General features: G+C 48.1%; 1 protein-coding gene across 1 annotated transcript in view; it reads right to left on the bottom strand.

Annotated features, from left to right (window-relative positions):
* Positions 1 to 259: 259 nt before the first annotated feature.
* The window catches only part of LOC116954688 (uncharacterized), a 28,897-nt gene continuing 10,850 nt past the window's right edge, over positions 260 to 18,306 (bottom strand). Inside the window, exons 9-14 of the mRNA XM_076052475.1 lie at positions 17,378 to 17,487; positions 15,106 to 15,166; positions 13,824 to 13,948; positions 11,765 to 11,898; positions 11,285 to 11,439; positions 260 to 487 (exon numbers count right to left, since the gene is read on the bottom strand). Coding sequence (XP_075908590.1) covers positions 453 to 487; positions 11,285 to 11,439; positions 11,765 to 11,898; positions 13,824 to 13,948; positions 15,106 to 15,166; positions 17,378 to 17,487 — 620 coding nt within the window. The 3' untranslated portion in view covers positions 260 to 452. The remainder of the gene's footprint in view (positions 488 to 11,284; positions 11,440 to 11,764; positions 11,899 to 13,823; positions 13,949 to 15,105; positions 15,167 to 17,377; positions 17,488 to 18,306) is intronic.

The following is an 18,306-nucleotide window of genomic DNA, read 5'->3' as shown; positions in this document are numbered from 1 at the left end:
CTTGCGAGGCTCAGTGTGAGTCTGCGGGGTCTCTGTGCGGGTCACTGGTGACCGGGCTGAGACCATCAAATCGCTATACTTGAGAACCCGGTGTAATCATCACTGGAGTTGGTGCGGCTTAGGCCAGGATTCAGTGCCGGTTTCGCGTCTCGCTTAAATCAACTCCTTTATCTCAAATGTGTTAATATTCAACGAAAAAAGTTTTAAGGAATCCGCACTGTGGTAAGGATCACGAGGACTGCAGTTTGACAAGCTACAGTCAAGGCCGAAGGGATTTTTTATTTTATTTCTCCGAAATCTGGCAAACACTGATGTGGGTCGTCGCTCCTGTAGCAGCAGCAGCCGCAGAGAGGAGGCCCTTGAAGGCCGCCAGCGAGACACGGCCTTCGAGGCACACAAATCACTCCTCCGATCTTCCAGACCACCGCCGCCGCCGCAGCGCCGAGCCTGGCTTAGATTTTGGATCCTCCGGCCGCCCGGGCCTTGACTGTCGTGCGAGAGAGACGCAATGGCGAGAGCGTTAGGGGCGAGCGGGCGAGACCTCTCCTCCTACTCATGAGCTTGAAGCTCGTCGGATTCCTCCAGCAGAAGTAAATATTCTGATTATCCTTCTCTCTTCCCGCGTGTCGGCCACACGCGGCCGCTGTGAACGCCACCGCGTGGCCCCGTAGCCACGTGGTTCAGATGCCATGGCCGAGCAAGAGCAGCTCCCCCACCCCACCACTGCCACAGGAATGGGCCTATAGCTGGGTTGGTCTGGTGCAGAAGTTGAGCACAAGGGGGCTGAATAGTAATGTCACAGGAGACGTATAATGTCACCTAATAATGTAGTAACAATGTCACAGGAGTTAAATGTCACCTAATAATGTAATAATAATGTCACAGGAGATGTATAATGTCACCTAATAATGTAGTAATAATGTCACAGTAATTAAATAATGTCACCTAATAATGTAATAATAATGTCACAGGTGTTAAATAATGTCACCTAATAATGTAATAATAATAATGTCACCTAATATTGTAGTAATAATAGTGTCACAGGAGCTGTATAATGTCACCTAATAATGTAATAATGTCACCTAATATTGTAGTAATAATAGTGTCACAGGAGCTGTATAATGTCACCTAATAATGTAATAGTAATGTCACAGGAGATGTATAATGTCACCTAATAATGTCACCTAATAATGTAATAATAATGATACCTAATAATGTAATAAAAATGTCACCTAATAATGTAATAATAATGTTACCTGATAATGAAATAATAATGTCACCTAATAATGTAATAATAATGCCACCTAATAATGTAATAATAGTGTCACAGGAGCTGTATAATGTCACCTAATAATGTAATGTCACCTAATAATGTAATAATAATGTCACCTAATAATGCAATAAAAATGTCACCTAATGTAGTAATGTCACAGGAGCTGTATAATGTCACCTAATAATGTAATAATGTCACTTAATATTGTAGTAATAATAGTGTCACAGGAGCTGTATAATGTCACCTAATAATGTAATAATGTCACCTAATAATGTCATAATGTTACCTAATAATGTAATAATAATGTCACCTAATAATGTAATAATAATGTCACCTAATAATATAATAATGTCACAGGAGATGTATAATGTCACCTAATAATGTAATAGTAATGCCACCTAATAATATTATAATAATGTCACCTAATAATGTAATAGTAATGTCACAGGAGATGTATGTCACCTAATAATGTAATAATAATGTCACCTAATGTAATAATAATGTCACCTAATAATGTAATAATAATGCCACCTAATAATGTAATAATAGTGTCACAGAAGCTGTATAATGTCACCTAATAATGTAATAATAATGTCACCTAATAATGTAATAATAGTGTCACAGAAGCTGTATAATGTCACCTAACAATGTAATGTCACCTAATAATGTAATAATAATCTCACCTAATAATGTAATAATAATGTCACAGGAGCTGTATAATGTCACCTAATAATGTAATAATGTCACCTAATATTGTAGTAATAATAGTGTCACAGGAGCTGTATAATGTCACCTAATAATGTAATAAAAATGTCACCTAATGTAGTAATAATGTCACAGGAGATGTATAATGTCACCTAATAATGTAATAATAATGTCACCTAATAATGTCATAATGTTACCTAATAATGTAATAATAATGTCACTTAATAATGTAATAATGTCACCTAATCATATAATAATGTCACAGGAGATGTATAATGTCACCTAATAATGTAATAATAATGTTACCTAATAATGTAATAATAATGTCACCTAATAATGTAATAATAATGTCACCTAATAATGTAATAATAATGTTACCTAATAATGTAATCATAATGTCACCTAATAATGTAATAATAATGTCACCTAATAATGTAATAATAATGTCACCTAATAATGTAATAATGTCACCTAATAATGTAGTAATAATAGTGTCACAGGAGCTGTATAATGTCACCTAAGAATATAATAATATCACCTAATAATGTAATAATAATGTCACAGGAACTGAATAATGTCACTTAATAATGTAATAATAATGTCACAGGAGCTGTATAATGTCACCTAATAATGTAATAATAATGTCACAGGAGCTGTATAATGTCACCTAATAATGTAGTAATAATGTCACAGGAGCTGAATAGTGTCACTTAATAATGTAGTAATAATAATGTCACAGGAGCTGTATAATGTCACCTAATGATGTATGAATAATGTCACAGGAGCTGAATAATGTCACCTAATAATGTAATAATGTCACCTAATAATGAAATAATGTCACAGGAACTGAATAACGTCACCTAATAATGTAGTAATAATAATGTAACAGGATTTAAATGTCACTTAATAATGTAATAATGTCACCTAATGTAATAATGTCACAGTAGCTGAATAATGTCACCTAATGATGTAGTAATAATGTCACCTAATAATGAAATAATAATGGCACAGGAACTGAATAATGTCACCTAATAATGTAGTAGTAATAATAGTGTCACAGGAGCTGTATAATGTCACCTAATAATGTAATAATGTCACCTAATAATGTAATAATAATGTCACAGGAGATGTATAATGTCACCTAATAATGTAGTAATGTCACAGGAGTTAAATAATGTCACCTAATAATGTAATAATGTCACCTAATAATGAAATAATAATGTCACAGGAACTGAATGTCACCTAATAATGTAGTAATAATAGTGTCACAGGAGCTGTATAATGTCACCTAATAATGTAGTAATGTCACAGGAGTTAAATAATGTCACCTAATAATATAATAATAATGTCACAGGAGCTGTATAATGTCACCTAATAATGTAATAATAATGTCACAGGAGCTGAATAATGTCACCTAATAATGTAATAATAATGTCACAGGAGTTGTATAATGTCACCTAATAATGTAATAATAATGTCACAGGAGCTGAATAATGTCACCTAATAATGTAGTAATAATAGTGTCACAGGAGCTGTATAATGTCACCTAATAATGTAATAATAATGTCACCTAATAATGTAATAATAATGTCACAGGAGATGTATAATGTCACCTAATAATGTAGTAATGTCACAGGAGTTAAATAATGTCACCTAATAATGTAATAATGTCACCTAATAATGAAATAATAATGTCACAGGAGATGTATAATGTCACCTAATAATGTAATAATAATGTCACCTAATAATGTAATAATAATGTCACAGGAGCTGAATAATGTCACCTAATAATGTAGTAATAATAGTGTCACAGGAGCTGTATAATGTCACCTAATAATGTAATAATAATGTCACCTAATAATGTAATAATAATGTCACAGGAGATGTATAATGTCACCTAATAATGTAGTAATGTCACAGGAGTTAAATAATGTCACCTAATAATGTAATAATGTCACCTAATAATGAAATAATAATGTCACAGGAGATGTATAATGTCACCTAATAATGTAATAATAATGTTACCTAATAATGTAATAATAATGTCACCTAATAATGTAATAATAATGTCACCTAATAATGTAATAATAATGTCACAGGAGCTGTATAATGTCACCTAATAATGTAATAATAATGTTACCTAATAATGTAATCATAATGTCACCTAATAATGTAATAATAATGTCACCTAATAATGTAATAATAATGTCACCTAATAATGTAATAATGTCACCTAATAATGTAGTAATAATAGTGTCACAGGAGCTGTATAATGTCACCTAATAATGTAATAAAAATGTCACCTAATGTAGTAATAATGTCACAGGAGATGTATAATGTCACTTAATAATGTAATAATAATGTCACAGGAACTGAATAATGTCACTTAATAATGTAATAATAATGTCACAGGAGCTGTATAATGTCACCTAATAATGTAATAATAATGTCACAGGAGCTGTATAATGTCACCTAATAATGTAGTAATAATGTCACAGGAGCTGAATAATGTCACTTAATAATGTAATAATAATGTCACAGGAGCTGTATAATGTCACCTAATAATGTAATAATAATGTCACAGGAGCTGTATAATGTCACCTAATAATGTAGTAATAATGTCACAGGAGCTGAATAATGTCACTTAATAATGTAGTAATAATAATGTCACAGGAGCTGTATAATGTCACCTAATGATGTATGAATAATGTCACAGGAGCTGAATAATGTCACCTAATAATGTAATAATGTCACCTAATAATGAAATAATGTCACAGGAACTGAATAATGTCACCTAATAATGTAGTAATAATAATGTAACAGGATTTAAATGTCACTTAATAATGTAATAATGTCGCCTAATGTAATAATGTCACAGTAGCTGAATAATGTCACCTAATGATGTAGTAATAATGTCACCTAATAATGAAATAATAATGGCACAGGAACTGAATAATGTCACCTAATAATGTAGTAATAATAGTGTCACAGGAGCTGTATAATGTCACCTAATAATGTAATAATAATGTCACCTAATAATATAATAATAATGTCACAGGAGATGTATAATGTCACCTAATAATGTAGTAATGTCACAGGAGTTAAATAATGTCACCTAATAATGTAATAATGTCACCTAATAATGAAATAATAATGTCACAGTAACTGAATAATGTCACCTAATAATGTAGTAATAATAGTGTCACAGGAGCTGTATAATGTCACCTAATAATGTAGTAATGTCACAGGAGTTAAATAATGTCACCTAATAATATAATAATGTCACAGGAGCTGTATAATGTCACCTAATAATGTAATAATAATGTCACAGGAGCTGAATAATGTCACCTAATAATGTAATAATAATGTCACAGGAGTTGTATAATGTCACCTAATAATGTAATAATAATGTCACAGGAGCTGAATAATGTCACCTAATAATGTAGTAATAATAGTGTCACAGGAGCTGTATAATGTCACCTAATAATGTAATAATAATGTCACCTAATAATGTAATAATAATGTCACAGGAGATGTATAATGTCACCTAATAATGTAGTAATGTCACAGGAGTTAAATAATGTCACCTAATAATGTAATAATGTCACCTAATAATGAAATAATAATGTCACAGGAGATGTATAATGTCACCTAATAATGTAATAATAATGTCACCTAATAATGTAATAATAATGTCACAGGAGCTGAATAATGTCACCTAATAATGTAGTAATAATGTCACCTAATAATGTAATAATAATGTCACAGGAGATGTATAATGTCACCTAATAATGTAGTAATAATGTCACAGGAGCTGAATAATGTCACTTAATAATGTAGTAATAATAATGTCACAGGAGCTGTATAATGTCACCTAATGATGTATGAATAATGTCACAGGAGCTGAATAATGTCACCTAATAATGTAATAATGTCACCTAATAATGAAATAATGTCACAGGAACTGAATAACGTCACCTAATAATGTAGTAATAATAATGTAACAGGATTTAAATGTCACTTAATAATGTAATAATGTCACCTAATGTAATAATGTCACAGTAGCTGAATAATGTCACCTAATGATGTAGTAATAATGTCACCTAATAATGAAATAATAATGGCACAGGAACTGAATAATGTCACCTAATAATGTAGTAATAATAGTGTCACAGGAGCTGTATAATGTCACCTAATAATGTAATAATGTCACCTAATAATGTAATAATAATGTCACAGGAGATGTATAATGTCACCTAATAATGTAGTAATGTCACAGGAGTTAAATAATGTCACCTAATAATGTAATAATGTCACCTAATAATGAAATAATAATGTCACAGGAACTGAATAATGTCACCTAATAATGTAGTAATAATAGTGTCACAGGAGCTGTATAATGTCACCTAATAATGTAGTAATGTCACAGGAGTTAAATAATGTCACCTAATAATATAATAATAATGTCACAGGAGCTGTATAATGTCACCTAATAATGTAATAATAATGTCACAGGAGCTGAATAATGTCACCTAATAATGTAATAATAATGTCACAGGAGTTGTATAATGTCACCTAATAATGTAATAATAATGTCACAGGAGCTGTATAATGTCACCTAATAATATAATAATGTCACAGGAGCTGAATAATGTCACCTAATAATGTAATAATAATGTTCCAGGAGCTGAATAATGTCACCTAATAATGTAATAATAATGTCACAGGAGCTGAATAATGTCACTTAATAATGTAGTAATAATACTGTCACCTAATAATAATGTCACCTAATAATGTAATAATGTCACCTAATAATGTAATAATGTCACAGGAGCTGAATAATGTCACCTAATAATAATAATGTCACCTCTCACAACGTCCGCTTTTCCCCTTCTCCCATCTCCATCCTTTCCTGCGATGTTTTCATTCCCGACTGGCAAGTAGCTTGACCCTATCCCCCCTCCCTCCCCCCACACCGCCCTACCGCATCATCCTCCACACACGTGTATGTGTCACATCATCAACCAAAGGTTTTAAATTCAACCCGGAGTCAGCGACCCCACCCCCCTCTCACCACCCCCTCCCCCGTGGGTAATATTCCCGCACCCCGGCACACCACATCCTGTATAAGCTTTCTCTCGATACGGCCTGTTGGCAAACTGCGATCAACGTGTCACCTACTGCAGTCTACCAGCGACCCAGAAAAAAAGATTCAAACAACATTTTGAAAAATATATATACGTAACAAAAAAATAATATTCAAAAGAGCAGAGTTCACGTTGAACTTTGTTTTGGTTTGGTCAATGAAGGCGGCACGCCGGGGTGGCTCGGCGCTGGGTCGACGGACCGGCGTTGAAGGTTTGAGCAGCCAGTTGCAGGCAGCTCGAGCCATTACCGGGGCCGAAGCATCGCGACGATGGCAGCTGAACGAGAGAAGCGGTCGCTCAATAAAATCTCACGCCTAGGCCAGAGGGGGCTTAGCTGTGAGGTCGCCCTGCCAGCACCCGAGTATCTGAGTAGGGTTGCCACCCGTCCTGATATTCCCCCCAGGACCGTCCTCTCGCTCGAGGAGGTGACAACTCCGGTCCCAGAGACATATCTCCCTAAGTCTTCCCGGGAGACGTTGAAAGTTTTCCCTCCCCGGCATTTGTCATTTGCGTGGCGATAAAAATGAAAGCATGATCCATAATTGAGAGGGAACAAAACGATTCTGGCTTAGGTCACAAGGTGAATGATTTGCCCAAATTTTTTTCCCCGCGATGCGTCCCGGAATTTTCAAGCCACGGAGTTGGCAACCCTCCGTCTCTGCGAAACATCTAAACGACCGCACGAAGATCCCCCGTGCAGCCTGAACTGTTGGGGCAAGCGCTGTTAGCGAGCACCTATTTACAATCTGAAACACGCGCATGCGCACATTGCCGCAAAGCGAGAGGCCGGACAGCGGGGAGGGGGGGGGGGGCGGTTTGCCACCACATCTCAGATCCGTGGGGGTGGGGGGGGGGGTGCTTTATAAAGGCCAGCGGTGGGAGGCCTCATCGGAAATTTCGCCCTGTGGGGCACCAAATCCATTGTGGTGGTCATGACCCCACCAACTCCTTTACAGCGGCACGTCAGTCGTTAATGGCAGTGGTTGGTCCTCCGAGCGGAGGTGGCATGGGGGGGGGGAGCAGTGAGCTGGGTCGCCGGGTCACAGAACCCTGCCCTCAAAACAACCCCCCACACCTCTATCCTACCCCCTACCCCCCCCCCCCCCCCCGCCACCCCCGCGTCTCCCTGGTGCCACACGGCGGCGCGGACGGTGGCGGTGCTGGCGAGGTTTGTGCCGCCCGAGCCCGCGTCATTCCATGGCACGGAGCGGCACGGAACGGCACGGAGCGGCACGGCGCGTCTCGCCCCCGCGGCACCGCTCGCTCTGGGAAGAGTTCCATCCCCCCCCCCCCCCCGAGTCCTGCACTTCGACCCCGTGCGCTGCTGAGCCACCACCCCCCTAACCCCCCCGTCCCCCCCAGCTCAACCTCCTCCGCATTCATCCCAGGAGGTCGTCGCTCCACTGCTGCCCATTGGCCTGGGTCGGTGAGGTCGGCGAGGCCACGGCGGCGGCCGGGGCGGGGAGTCCCATGCCGAATATGTCGTCGGTGAAGGCGTCGCCGGCAGAGCTGTTGCCGCCAGCGCCGGCGATTGAAGCGTCGGCCGCTCCCATGAAAAAATCATCGATGAGTGACATATGACCACCATCACCACCACCGCCTGCCACGTGAGGCAACGTGTTCTGCACGAAGATGGCGTCGCTGCTGACCGACCAATCGGTCATTCCGAAAAGGTCCTCGGAGAAGGGGTTCTGCGGGCCGGACACCGCGAGGCCGAACGTGGACGACGTCTCGAGGACGCGGCGGCCGTCAGCGGCGTCCAAGAAGTCGACGGCGCCGTCGGGGCCGCTCATGCGTGCGCCCGCGAGGCCCGCGAACGTCGCGTCCGCGGGGCCCGGTTCGACCGCCGATGGGGACCCACGGCTAAACTCGAGGACGCCGTCCGAGAGGAAGCGCGCGTCGGACGTTCCGGCGCCGTCGAGGCCGAAGCCGCTCGCGTCGGGGTCGAAGGGGTCGCCGTCCACGAGCCATGCCGGCGCCGCCGCGCCGGGCGGCCCTCCGTTCGTCGCCGCCGCCGCCGGCTGCGAGCCGCGGGACGCGTCGGCCGCGAGCGGCTCCCCGGGCGCGCCGGACTCGGCCGCGGCGAACGGGGAGACGCCGTCGAAGGGGTCTGACGCGAAGGACAGACCCTCGGCGGCGTCTGCAAACTCCTCGCTGCAAGCGGTCGTCTTCCATGATTCTCCTGCTTCGTCTCGGTCTCCTCGTTCTTCTGGGTATTCTGGTTCTTCTTGGTATCTTGGTTCTAATTGGTCTCCTGGTTCTTCTTGATATCCTGGTTCTTCTGGGTATTTTGGTTCTTCTTGGTATTCTGGTTCTAATTGGTCTCCTGGTTCTTCTGGGTATCTTGGTTCTTCTGGGTATTCTGGTTCTTCTTGGTATTCTGGTTCTAATTGGTCTCCTGGTTCTTCTTGGTATCTTGGTTCTTCTGGGTATTCTGGTTCTTCTTGGTATCTTGGTTCTAATTGGTGTCCTGGTTCTTCTTGGTATCTTGGTTCTAATTGGTGTCCTGGTTCTTCTTGGTCTCCTGGTTCTTCTTGGTATCTTGGTTCTTCTGGGTATTCTGGTCCTTCTTGGTCTCCTGGTTCTTCTTGGTCTCCTGGTTCTTCTCGGTATCTTGATTCTTCTCGGTCTTCTGGCTCTCCAGGGTCTCCCCACAGACTTGACCCAGCGCCCTGCACGTGTTCTGTCTCGGCTGCCCCTGCTGGCCCGGGCCCAGGCAGCTCGACCTCTCGCGGGACCCCTCTTTGACCTTCCGTGCCGATCTCATCGTTCCTGCCCGCGTCCTCTGGCTCGTGCGCGCTCGCCTCTGCCGGCACAGCGCCACTGCCACCGTCGCCACCGCCATCGCTGCTCCCCGCACCAGTCAACTCGATGTCCGCATCCGCACGGCCACCCCCGGCGTCGCTCCCTACTTCCTTCCCGTCTCCCTCTCCCGCCGAGCGGCTCCGAGCCGAATGCTGTTCCGGCGGAGGAACCGGCTTCTGTTCCGCCTGCTCATTGCCGCCCGACTTCTCTTTGCCGCCTCTGCCAAACAGCTTGGCGAGCGGCGACCGCAATTTAGCCAGGGGGCCGCGCTTGCCCCTCGCTGCGGGCTCCTTTTCCGCGTTGCGGTTCTCGGCGTGTCCGGGACTCGGCTTTGGAGCGACCGCATCGCCGCCGTCGTCAGCCGCTGCCGCTGCCGCTCGGTCGCGCTCCTCTCCGTCCCTGCCCGCGCCCCTCGGTGCCGCTGTCGGACCCGTCGGCTCCGCGGCGTCCGAGGCCTCCCACGCCGGCTCGGTCGACGGCAGCCACGCGGCCGGGTGGCCGCGCGCGGGCCCGGCGAGGGTCTCCTCGCTCCGCCAGACATCTCCTGCGCCGCCGTCTTCCCAAGCCTCCTCCGGCTTCTCCTCCAGTTCTGCCGACGCGGCGAGGAAGACCTCTTCGTCGTCGTTGGTTTCCGAGCGCAAGGAACCTTCGCGTTCGTCGAGGCGGCCGCCGCCGCCGCCATCATCGTCGGAGTCCCCGTTGCCGTCGGAGTCGCCGTCGCGGTCGGGAGACTCCAGCGCGACGTCCGCGTCGGAGAAGCGAACCCTCTTCACCTCGGAGCCGGGCGACCGCCGCTCTGCACCGGTGGCGATGGCCGGCCGGATGGCGGCGCCTGGCGGCCCCGGCGCGGGGGACCTCGCCCTCTCGTAGAGCGCCCTGGCCGCCTGCACGTGCTGCGAGGCGGGCGCGTGGGCCCCGGCCGGGAAGGAGGGAGGGCACCCCCCCTCCGAAGAAGATCCCTCGCTCACCGCCTTGACGAAGGGCGACGAGGAGACGGAGCCGGCGACGGGGCCCACGGCGGCCGACCTGCCGCTCTTGGCCGCGCCGCCGCCGTCCGGGGGCGGCCACAGCACCTTGAGCTTCCCCACGCTCTCGGCGGCGGCCGCCCCCCCCGCGACGGCGGTCGTGCCGGGTTCTCCCGCGGCAGCGCGCCTCTCGCCGGGAGAGCTCCCCGTGGGAGGCGGCGACGACGGGCACACGAACACCTCCTCCTCCTCGTCGTCGCCATCGCCGCCGCCGTCGTCGTCGCGGCCGCCGTGCGCCGTTGGGGCCCGCGCCAGCGCGGCGGCGGCGGCGGTGGCGAACGCTGCGGTGCTGTCGGCCTGTGGCCCCGTGGGATCGGAGGGCGACGTACCTCCTCCCGCCCCTCCGCCCGGGGCCTGCCAGCCGCGAGCGCCGCGGTGCCCCTTGATGCCGAAGCCGTCCTCGTAGTTGCCCTTGGTCTTGAAGAGCTGCTCGAAGTGCGGCTCGCAGTAGACGCGGCCCTGCAGCGACGCGTAGTTACCCAGGCTGCGGGGGCAGAGACGCGGGGGGGGGGGGCGGGGGAGGGGGACGGAGACACCGAGAGGGAGACATGGAGATAGAGAGACACGGAGCTCTCATCACAACAGCGACCTCGCTCAACGCCACACAGCGCGACAGTCACCTCGCCCCCACCCTCACTCAGTAGGCGGCCCGCTCGGCACGTTGGGCCTTCGAGGGCCTACACTCTGCAGTCAACCGCCCCACCACCACCTCCCCCCACCACCTCCCCCCCCCTCCCCACCTCCTCCCCTTCTCCCCACCACCTCCCCCCCTCCTCCTCCACCACCACGTGCCGCCCACGGCACGGCACCTGAGCTGGCTGGAGCAGTGGGAGCAGCGGAAACAGCGACGGTGGTAGGTGCGCCCGTCGATCACCAGCCGGTCCACCAGGTACACCGTCTTGAGGCAGCCGGGACACGAAGCGTCCTCCGACGGCACCGGCTTCTGTGAGCGGATGGGGCACGCGGCAACGGCGTTGGCCGTGGTTAATCCACTGCTGGATGATGGCCTCCCCGCCACAGTGAGTGGGTGGGTTGGTGAGTGAGTGTGTGGGTGTGTGGGTGAGTGTGGTGAGTGAGTGGGTGTGTGGGTGAGTGTGGTGAGTGAGTGGGTGTGTGGGTGAGTGTGGTGAGTGAGTGGGTGGCTGAGTGAGTGGGTATGTGGGTGATGGTGAGCGGGCCCGGATGTCCTCTGGCTCCCACATTATTTAACATCTATTTCGAGTACGTAGTTCGTGAAGCCTTCAATAGCTGTACCGGAGGAATTTTCATCTGGTACAGATACAATGGAAGGCTGATCGATGCCCGGGTGCGGTCAAGGGATGGCTCCCTATTGCTCAACCATGTTATGTATGCTGATGATCTGGTAGTTGCTGCTCATTCAGAGGAGGAGTTGGAGACGCTGCTGCTGAGACTGGAGCGTGCCACGAAGAGATGGGGCCTTACCATCAGCCCCACCAAAACTACGCATCTGCCTGGGTATTTTGTACCATCGGACACTCCACCCCCAAAACTCCCAATCGGTGATAGGGCAGTTGTGGAGAGAGTGGAGAGTTTCCCATACCTGGGTAGTGTGTTCATGACCGGCTCTGGTTTGACAGCAGAGGTCTCACTCCGAATTAGTCGAGCGGCATTATCGTTTTATCGGTTGTGTAACGCTGTGTGGAAGCTACCTGGTCTGTCGCTCCACACGAAGCTTCAGGTCTTCTCGGCCACAGTCATGCCCTCCCTTCTCTACGCTTGTGAAACGTGGACCTCCCTTATGGAACATCTTTGCCGGTTAGAAACATTTAGGCTGGCCTGCCTACGATCCATCCTGGGTTTAATCAGGCTGGATTGTGTGAGGAGCTCACAAACCCTTGAAAGATCTGGACCAAGTCCCATCGGTGAGCTCCTCCGGCAGGCAAGGCTGCGTTGACTGGGTCATGTAGCCCGCATGCCCAGCCACCGCATGCCTAAACAGCTTTTGTTTGGCTGGATCAAGGGCGCTAAACGGGCACGGCATGGGCTAGAGAAGAGATGGAGTGATGTGGTACAGGAGGACGTGGAGCTGAGTGGACTTGCCGATGATTGGTACCAGCGGTGTCAAGATCGGCCTCTGTGGAGGAGGCTCGTGAAGGACACTATTGAGCAGTTGGAGGCAGTCGCCCTCCAACAACAACGGAGGGGGGAGGAGCGATGCTCACAACAACGAGTGGAGCGCCGGGTGGCTAAAGCACAGCAAATTGGTATAGTGGGGGGCGCAGGTGGTGCATCAGCCAGTCATCTCAGTCAGTCGACCCGTGGCACCTGGGTCTGCCCCGTGACCTCCTGCCAGCGGGCGTTCGACACTTCACGTGGCCTCAACGTGCACATAGCCTGGCACAAGCGTCGTGGTGATGTCACCGCCGCTTAGTGGCGAATGGCGGTTGTTGTTGTGTGGGTGAGTGGGGTGAGTGTGTATGAGTGGGTGTGTGGGTGAGTGTGTAGGTGAGTGACTGAGTGAGAATGTATTGTCACCTGTGACACCCGCGAGAGTCGCCGTGTAGGCCCCCGTGTGGGCCCCCGTGTGGGCCCCCGTGTGGGCCCCCGTGTGGGCCCCCGTGTGGGCCCCCGTGTGGGCCCCCGTGTGGGCCCCCGTGTGGGCCCCCATGTGGGCTCCCGTGTCCCTCCTCGTGATCTCAGTGCACCACCCGAGCTCTGGGACCCTGACCTCGCCTGTACCATGACCTTGACCTCACCTGGACCGTGGCCCTGGCGTCGCGTGGACTTCGACCCTGGCGTCGCCTGGACCGTGACCTTGACCTCACTCGGACCATGACCCTGACCTCACCTAGATCGTGACCTTGAGCCGTGACATTGACCTCGCCTGGACCGTGACATTGACCTCACCTGGACCGTGACCTTTGCCGCCGGGGCCGGTGCTTTGTCGTGAGCCGGAGGCTTCTGCGCGTGATCCTCGAAGCGCTGCTTCAGAGACTTCGTCGACACCTGCTGCAGGTCAGCTGACACCTTCCCTGCAACAGCGGCAGACATTCCAATGAAGGACCGCAGAGCAGGGGGAATTTCTGGAGACACGAGTGTGTGCTCCCACTACACGCGTGTATAATAAACGCTCGTGATTCATGGAGTTGACCAAACATCCCAATGTAGGACCGCAGAGCTTTGGAAATTACTCAGGTCAGTCCCAACTGCCTTCTTTGCCACCTGTCTGTGGTTTTACCCGCGCCTCTGAATCATTCTCTCTCTCTCTGAATAATTATCTCTCTCTCTCTGAGAGTGAGCTAAAAGTGCGTGCATTACAAATTTTAAGTTGTAAATACAGGGTGTTTGAAAAAGATGGACTCGATTTGAAATCGCTATATCTCCCCAACCACGAACCCTCCCATTAATGAAACTCTTACCACTTGAAAGGGCGGGGCATAGATATTCAAATGATTACCACGAGATGTCTCTCCCAGCGCACGAACAGCCCCTAGCCTCAGTCATTCGCAACACGGTGACCCCGCAACACAAGGGGCGTTTTGCGTTCTGCAGTTCACCAAGACTTAATCCGTAATTGTGGTGCAGCGTGCGTTTCAACGGCGTTTTGGCATTGATCCGCCAATGTCAAAGAGCATTCGTCGTTGGTACCGACGATTTGAGGACACGGGCTGCTGTTAATGTAAGGGGAAGAGCACAGGGCGACCACGCACCTTAGAGGGAAACGTGGGAAGAGAGGCGTTTGGGACGAATTCAACTATCGTCTCGATGTTGTCCGTACAGCAGGTGGAGGGCACATCGAGCATTTATAAAATTATTCTTGGTTCTTTCGGTAAAGTCACGTAGAAGGGAAACAATAAAATCATTTTAAATGTTTTATTATTATTTTATTGTTCCCCTTCTACGTGACTTTACCGAAAGAACCAAGAATATGAATCCCTGCAGTCACGAAAGCTTTAAATCAAAATATATAACTTCTTCGTAAAACTTGATAACTCATTAAACCGTTTGTAACTTTTTGTGTAATTGTAACATGTTGCCATCGTGAAATATACTGCTTTGAAATTGGGTCCCTCGTTTTAAAACACCCTGTACATTGGTTATTATTACTACAATCAGCAGTAGCAGCCATGACCTATCCACTGCTGTATAAAGGCCTTTCCCCCCCCCACCCCGCCCCATGAAGGCGTACCTGGTGGGAAGGCGTTTGGAGGAGATGGTTGCTTCACTGACTTCCCAACGTGAACTTTGAACTGCACGTACACACCGTACACATTGCATACACTCACATTACAAACACTCACATTACATACACACATCCTCCATAATAGAGGGGTTTATTTGGGTTAGATCGCGTAAATATATAAATGTGTCGTTAAACCCGCCACCACCCGACACACCCAACCATTAAGGGTTGTCACGTAAACAGAACGTGGCCAATTCGTCACTAGTACAGCACACCGGTGTGTTGGAGAGCCAAGCCACAACAATCTGAGTACGACGTTTCGCCAGTAATTACAACTAGCTTCATCAGGTGATAACAATATTTTTTACAGCACACACATCAGGCAACAGCCTGATGTGTGTGCTGTATTGGCCACGTTCTGTTTACGTGACAACCCTTACTAGTTGGCTGTGTCGGGTGGTGGCGGGTTTTAACGACATATTTACACGCTCTAACCCCAAATAACCCTCTTATGGATGATATTGGTCGCGAAAGCCTATGTGTTATACACACATTGCATACACTCGCCTTGCATACACTCGCCTTGCATACACACATTACATACACACACATTACATGCACACACATTACATACACACATTACATACACACACATTACATGCACACACATTACATGCACACACATTACATACACACATTACATACACTCGCCTTACTTAAACACACATTACATGCACACACATTACATGCACACACATTACATACACACATTACATACACTCGCCTTACTTAAACACACATTACATGCACACACATTACATGCACACATATTACTTCGACACTTTACAAACACACATTGCACATAAACACACACACGTACACACATTACACACACATTACACACAATATTACATACATTACACACACATTACACACATTACACATAACATTACACACATATTACACACACACATTACACACACAATACACACACAATAATACATACATTACACACATTACACACACACATTACACACACGCATTACACACACACATTACACACACATTACACACATATACATTACACACACACATTACACACACATTACACACATATACATTACACACACACACGTTACACACACATACATTACACACACACATTACACACACATACATCACACACATTACACACACACACACACACATTACGCACACATACATTACACACACACACGTTACACACACATACATTATACACATACATTACACACACACATTACACACATATACATTACACACACACATTACACACACTCACATTACACACACACACGTTACACACACACATTACACATATATACATTACACACACACGTTACACACACACACATTACACACACATACATTACGCACACATACATTACACAAATTACATTCCTCAAATGGGATTCACACACAGCAACAATTGTTGCCTCTTCCTGGAACACTGCAGGGCCAGCGAGCGCGAGTCACCTTGTGCCGCACAGCAACAGCTGCCCTTGGGGCTGCCCTTGGGGCTGCCCTTTGGGCTGCGTGACGTGACCCGTGAGAGGTTCAGGGTCAGCTGGTGTGGCCAATGCCATGGTTCGAGCCCGCGTGAGGGTTTGGGGTCTGGGTGAGCGTTGCAGTTGGATTCCAGGTCAGGGTTAGAGTCACGGTCGGAGTTCGTGATCGTGTTGTGACTCGCTGTGCGAACAGTGTTAGAGGGTTGGATTCAGGGTGTCGGTGAGTTATCGGTGTTGTGACGAGTGGTACGGTCAGGGTTAGGGTTGGATTCAGGGTGTCGGTGAGTTATCGGTGTTGTGACGAGTGGTACGGTCAGGGTTAGGGTTGGATTCAGGGTGTGGGGTTATCGGTGTTGTGACGAGTGGTACGGTCAGGGTTAGGGTTGGATTTCAGGGTGTCGGTGAGTTATCGGTGTTGTGACGAGTGGTACGGTCAGGGTTAGGGTTGAATTCAGGGTGTCGGTGAGTTATCGGTGTTGTGACGAGTGGTACGGTCAGGGTTAGGGTTGGATTTCAGGGTCAGGGTTAGCTACCGGTGTTGTGACTCGTGGTACAGTATTTGTGCTCGAGTCGGGGGTCAGGGTTGGAGCCGGGGCAACGGTTGGAGTCGGGATAAGCGAAAGCATTGCGTCAAGTGCCAGCGTCTAAGAGTGCGTGCCGCGGCCGATTTTAGCCACGGTTAGGGTCGAGGTTCGAGTCGGCATCGGGGCTGGAGACGCGGTGGTGCTCGCCTGTGCGTTGCCCGTGCTGCGCACGACTGCCGACTGGTACATGGCCATGCGCTGGCGCACCGACACCATCTCCGAGGGCTGCAGCCCCACGCCGGACGGCGGCGCGTCTCCTGCGCGCAGCACCAGACACCGGCACCACCACCACCACCACCACGCACACCGCCGTCAACGGTGCCACGTGGTGCGCACGAGGGAGGAAGGCGCGATGGTGGTGCAGCTGGGGAGCGGTTCGTGTAGCGGTCGGCGCTTCGCTGCGCTAACGAGCCCGGCGACCCGGGTTCGATTCCCGCTCACGGCCAACACCGGTGAAGATTATCTGAACCGGTCATGGGCCTTCCCTAGGTCGACTCAGCCTCAAATGAGTACCCGGTGTGGTGTGTAGTAAACATCGCCACCGGGGAGACAAAGGCGGCCGGGCGTGGTGCTGGCAACCCCTCGTGTGCCATCCCGGCCTTCATAGCTGCTACTCGCTAACAGCACTTGCCCCTACAGTCTGTTATGGATCTTTGTCATTGGTGCTGCTGCAGGTGGTGGTTGTGCTGGTGGTGCTGGTGGTGCTGATGGTGCTGGGGGTGGTGCTGGTGGTGCTGATGGTGGTGATGGTGGTGCTGGTGGTGCTGATGGTGCTGGTGGTGCTGATGGTGCTGGTGGTGATGATGGTGGTGCTGGTGGTGCTGATTGTGCTGGTGGTGCTGGTGGTGCTGGTGGTGCTGATGGTGGTGATGGTGGTGCTGCTGGTGGTTGTGTTGGTGCTGATGGTGCTGGTGGTGGTTGTGTTGGTGCTGATGGTGGTGCTGATGGTGGTGATGGTGGTGCTGATGGTGCTGATGGTGCTGCTGGTGGTGATGGTGGTGATGGTGCTGATGGTGATGATGGTGGTGCTGATGGTGCTGATGGTGGTGCTGATGGTGCTGCTGCTGGTGGTTGTG

Source organism: Petromyzon marinus, chromosome 56, assembly GCF_048934315.1.
Source record: "Petromyzon marinus isolate PM22_M1 ecotype Great Lakes invasive population chromosome 56, UKy_Petmar_22M1.pri1.0, whole genome shotgun sequence".
Classification (NCBI taxonomy): domain Eukaryota; kingdom Metazoa; phylum Chordata; class Hyperoartia; order Petromyzontiformes; family Petromyzontidae; genus Petromyzon; species Petromyzon marinus.
This window is presented reverse-complemented; position numbering and strand designations above follow the sequence as displayed.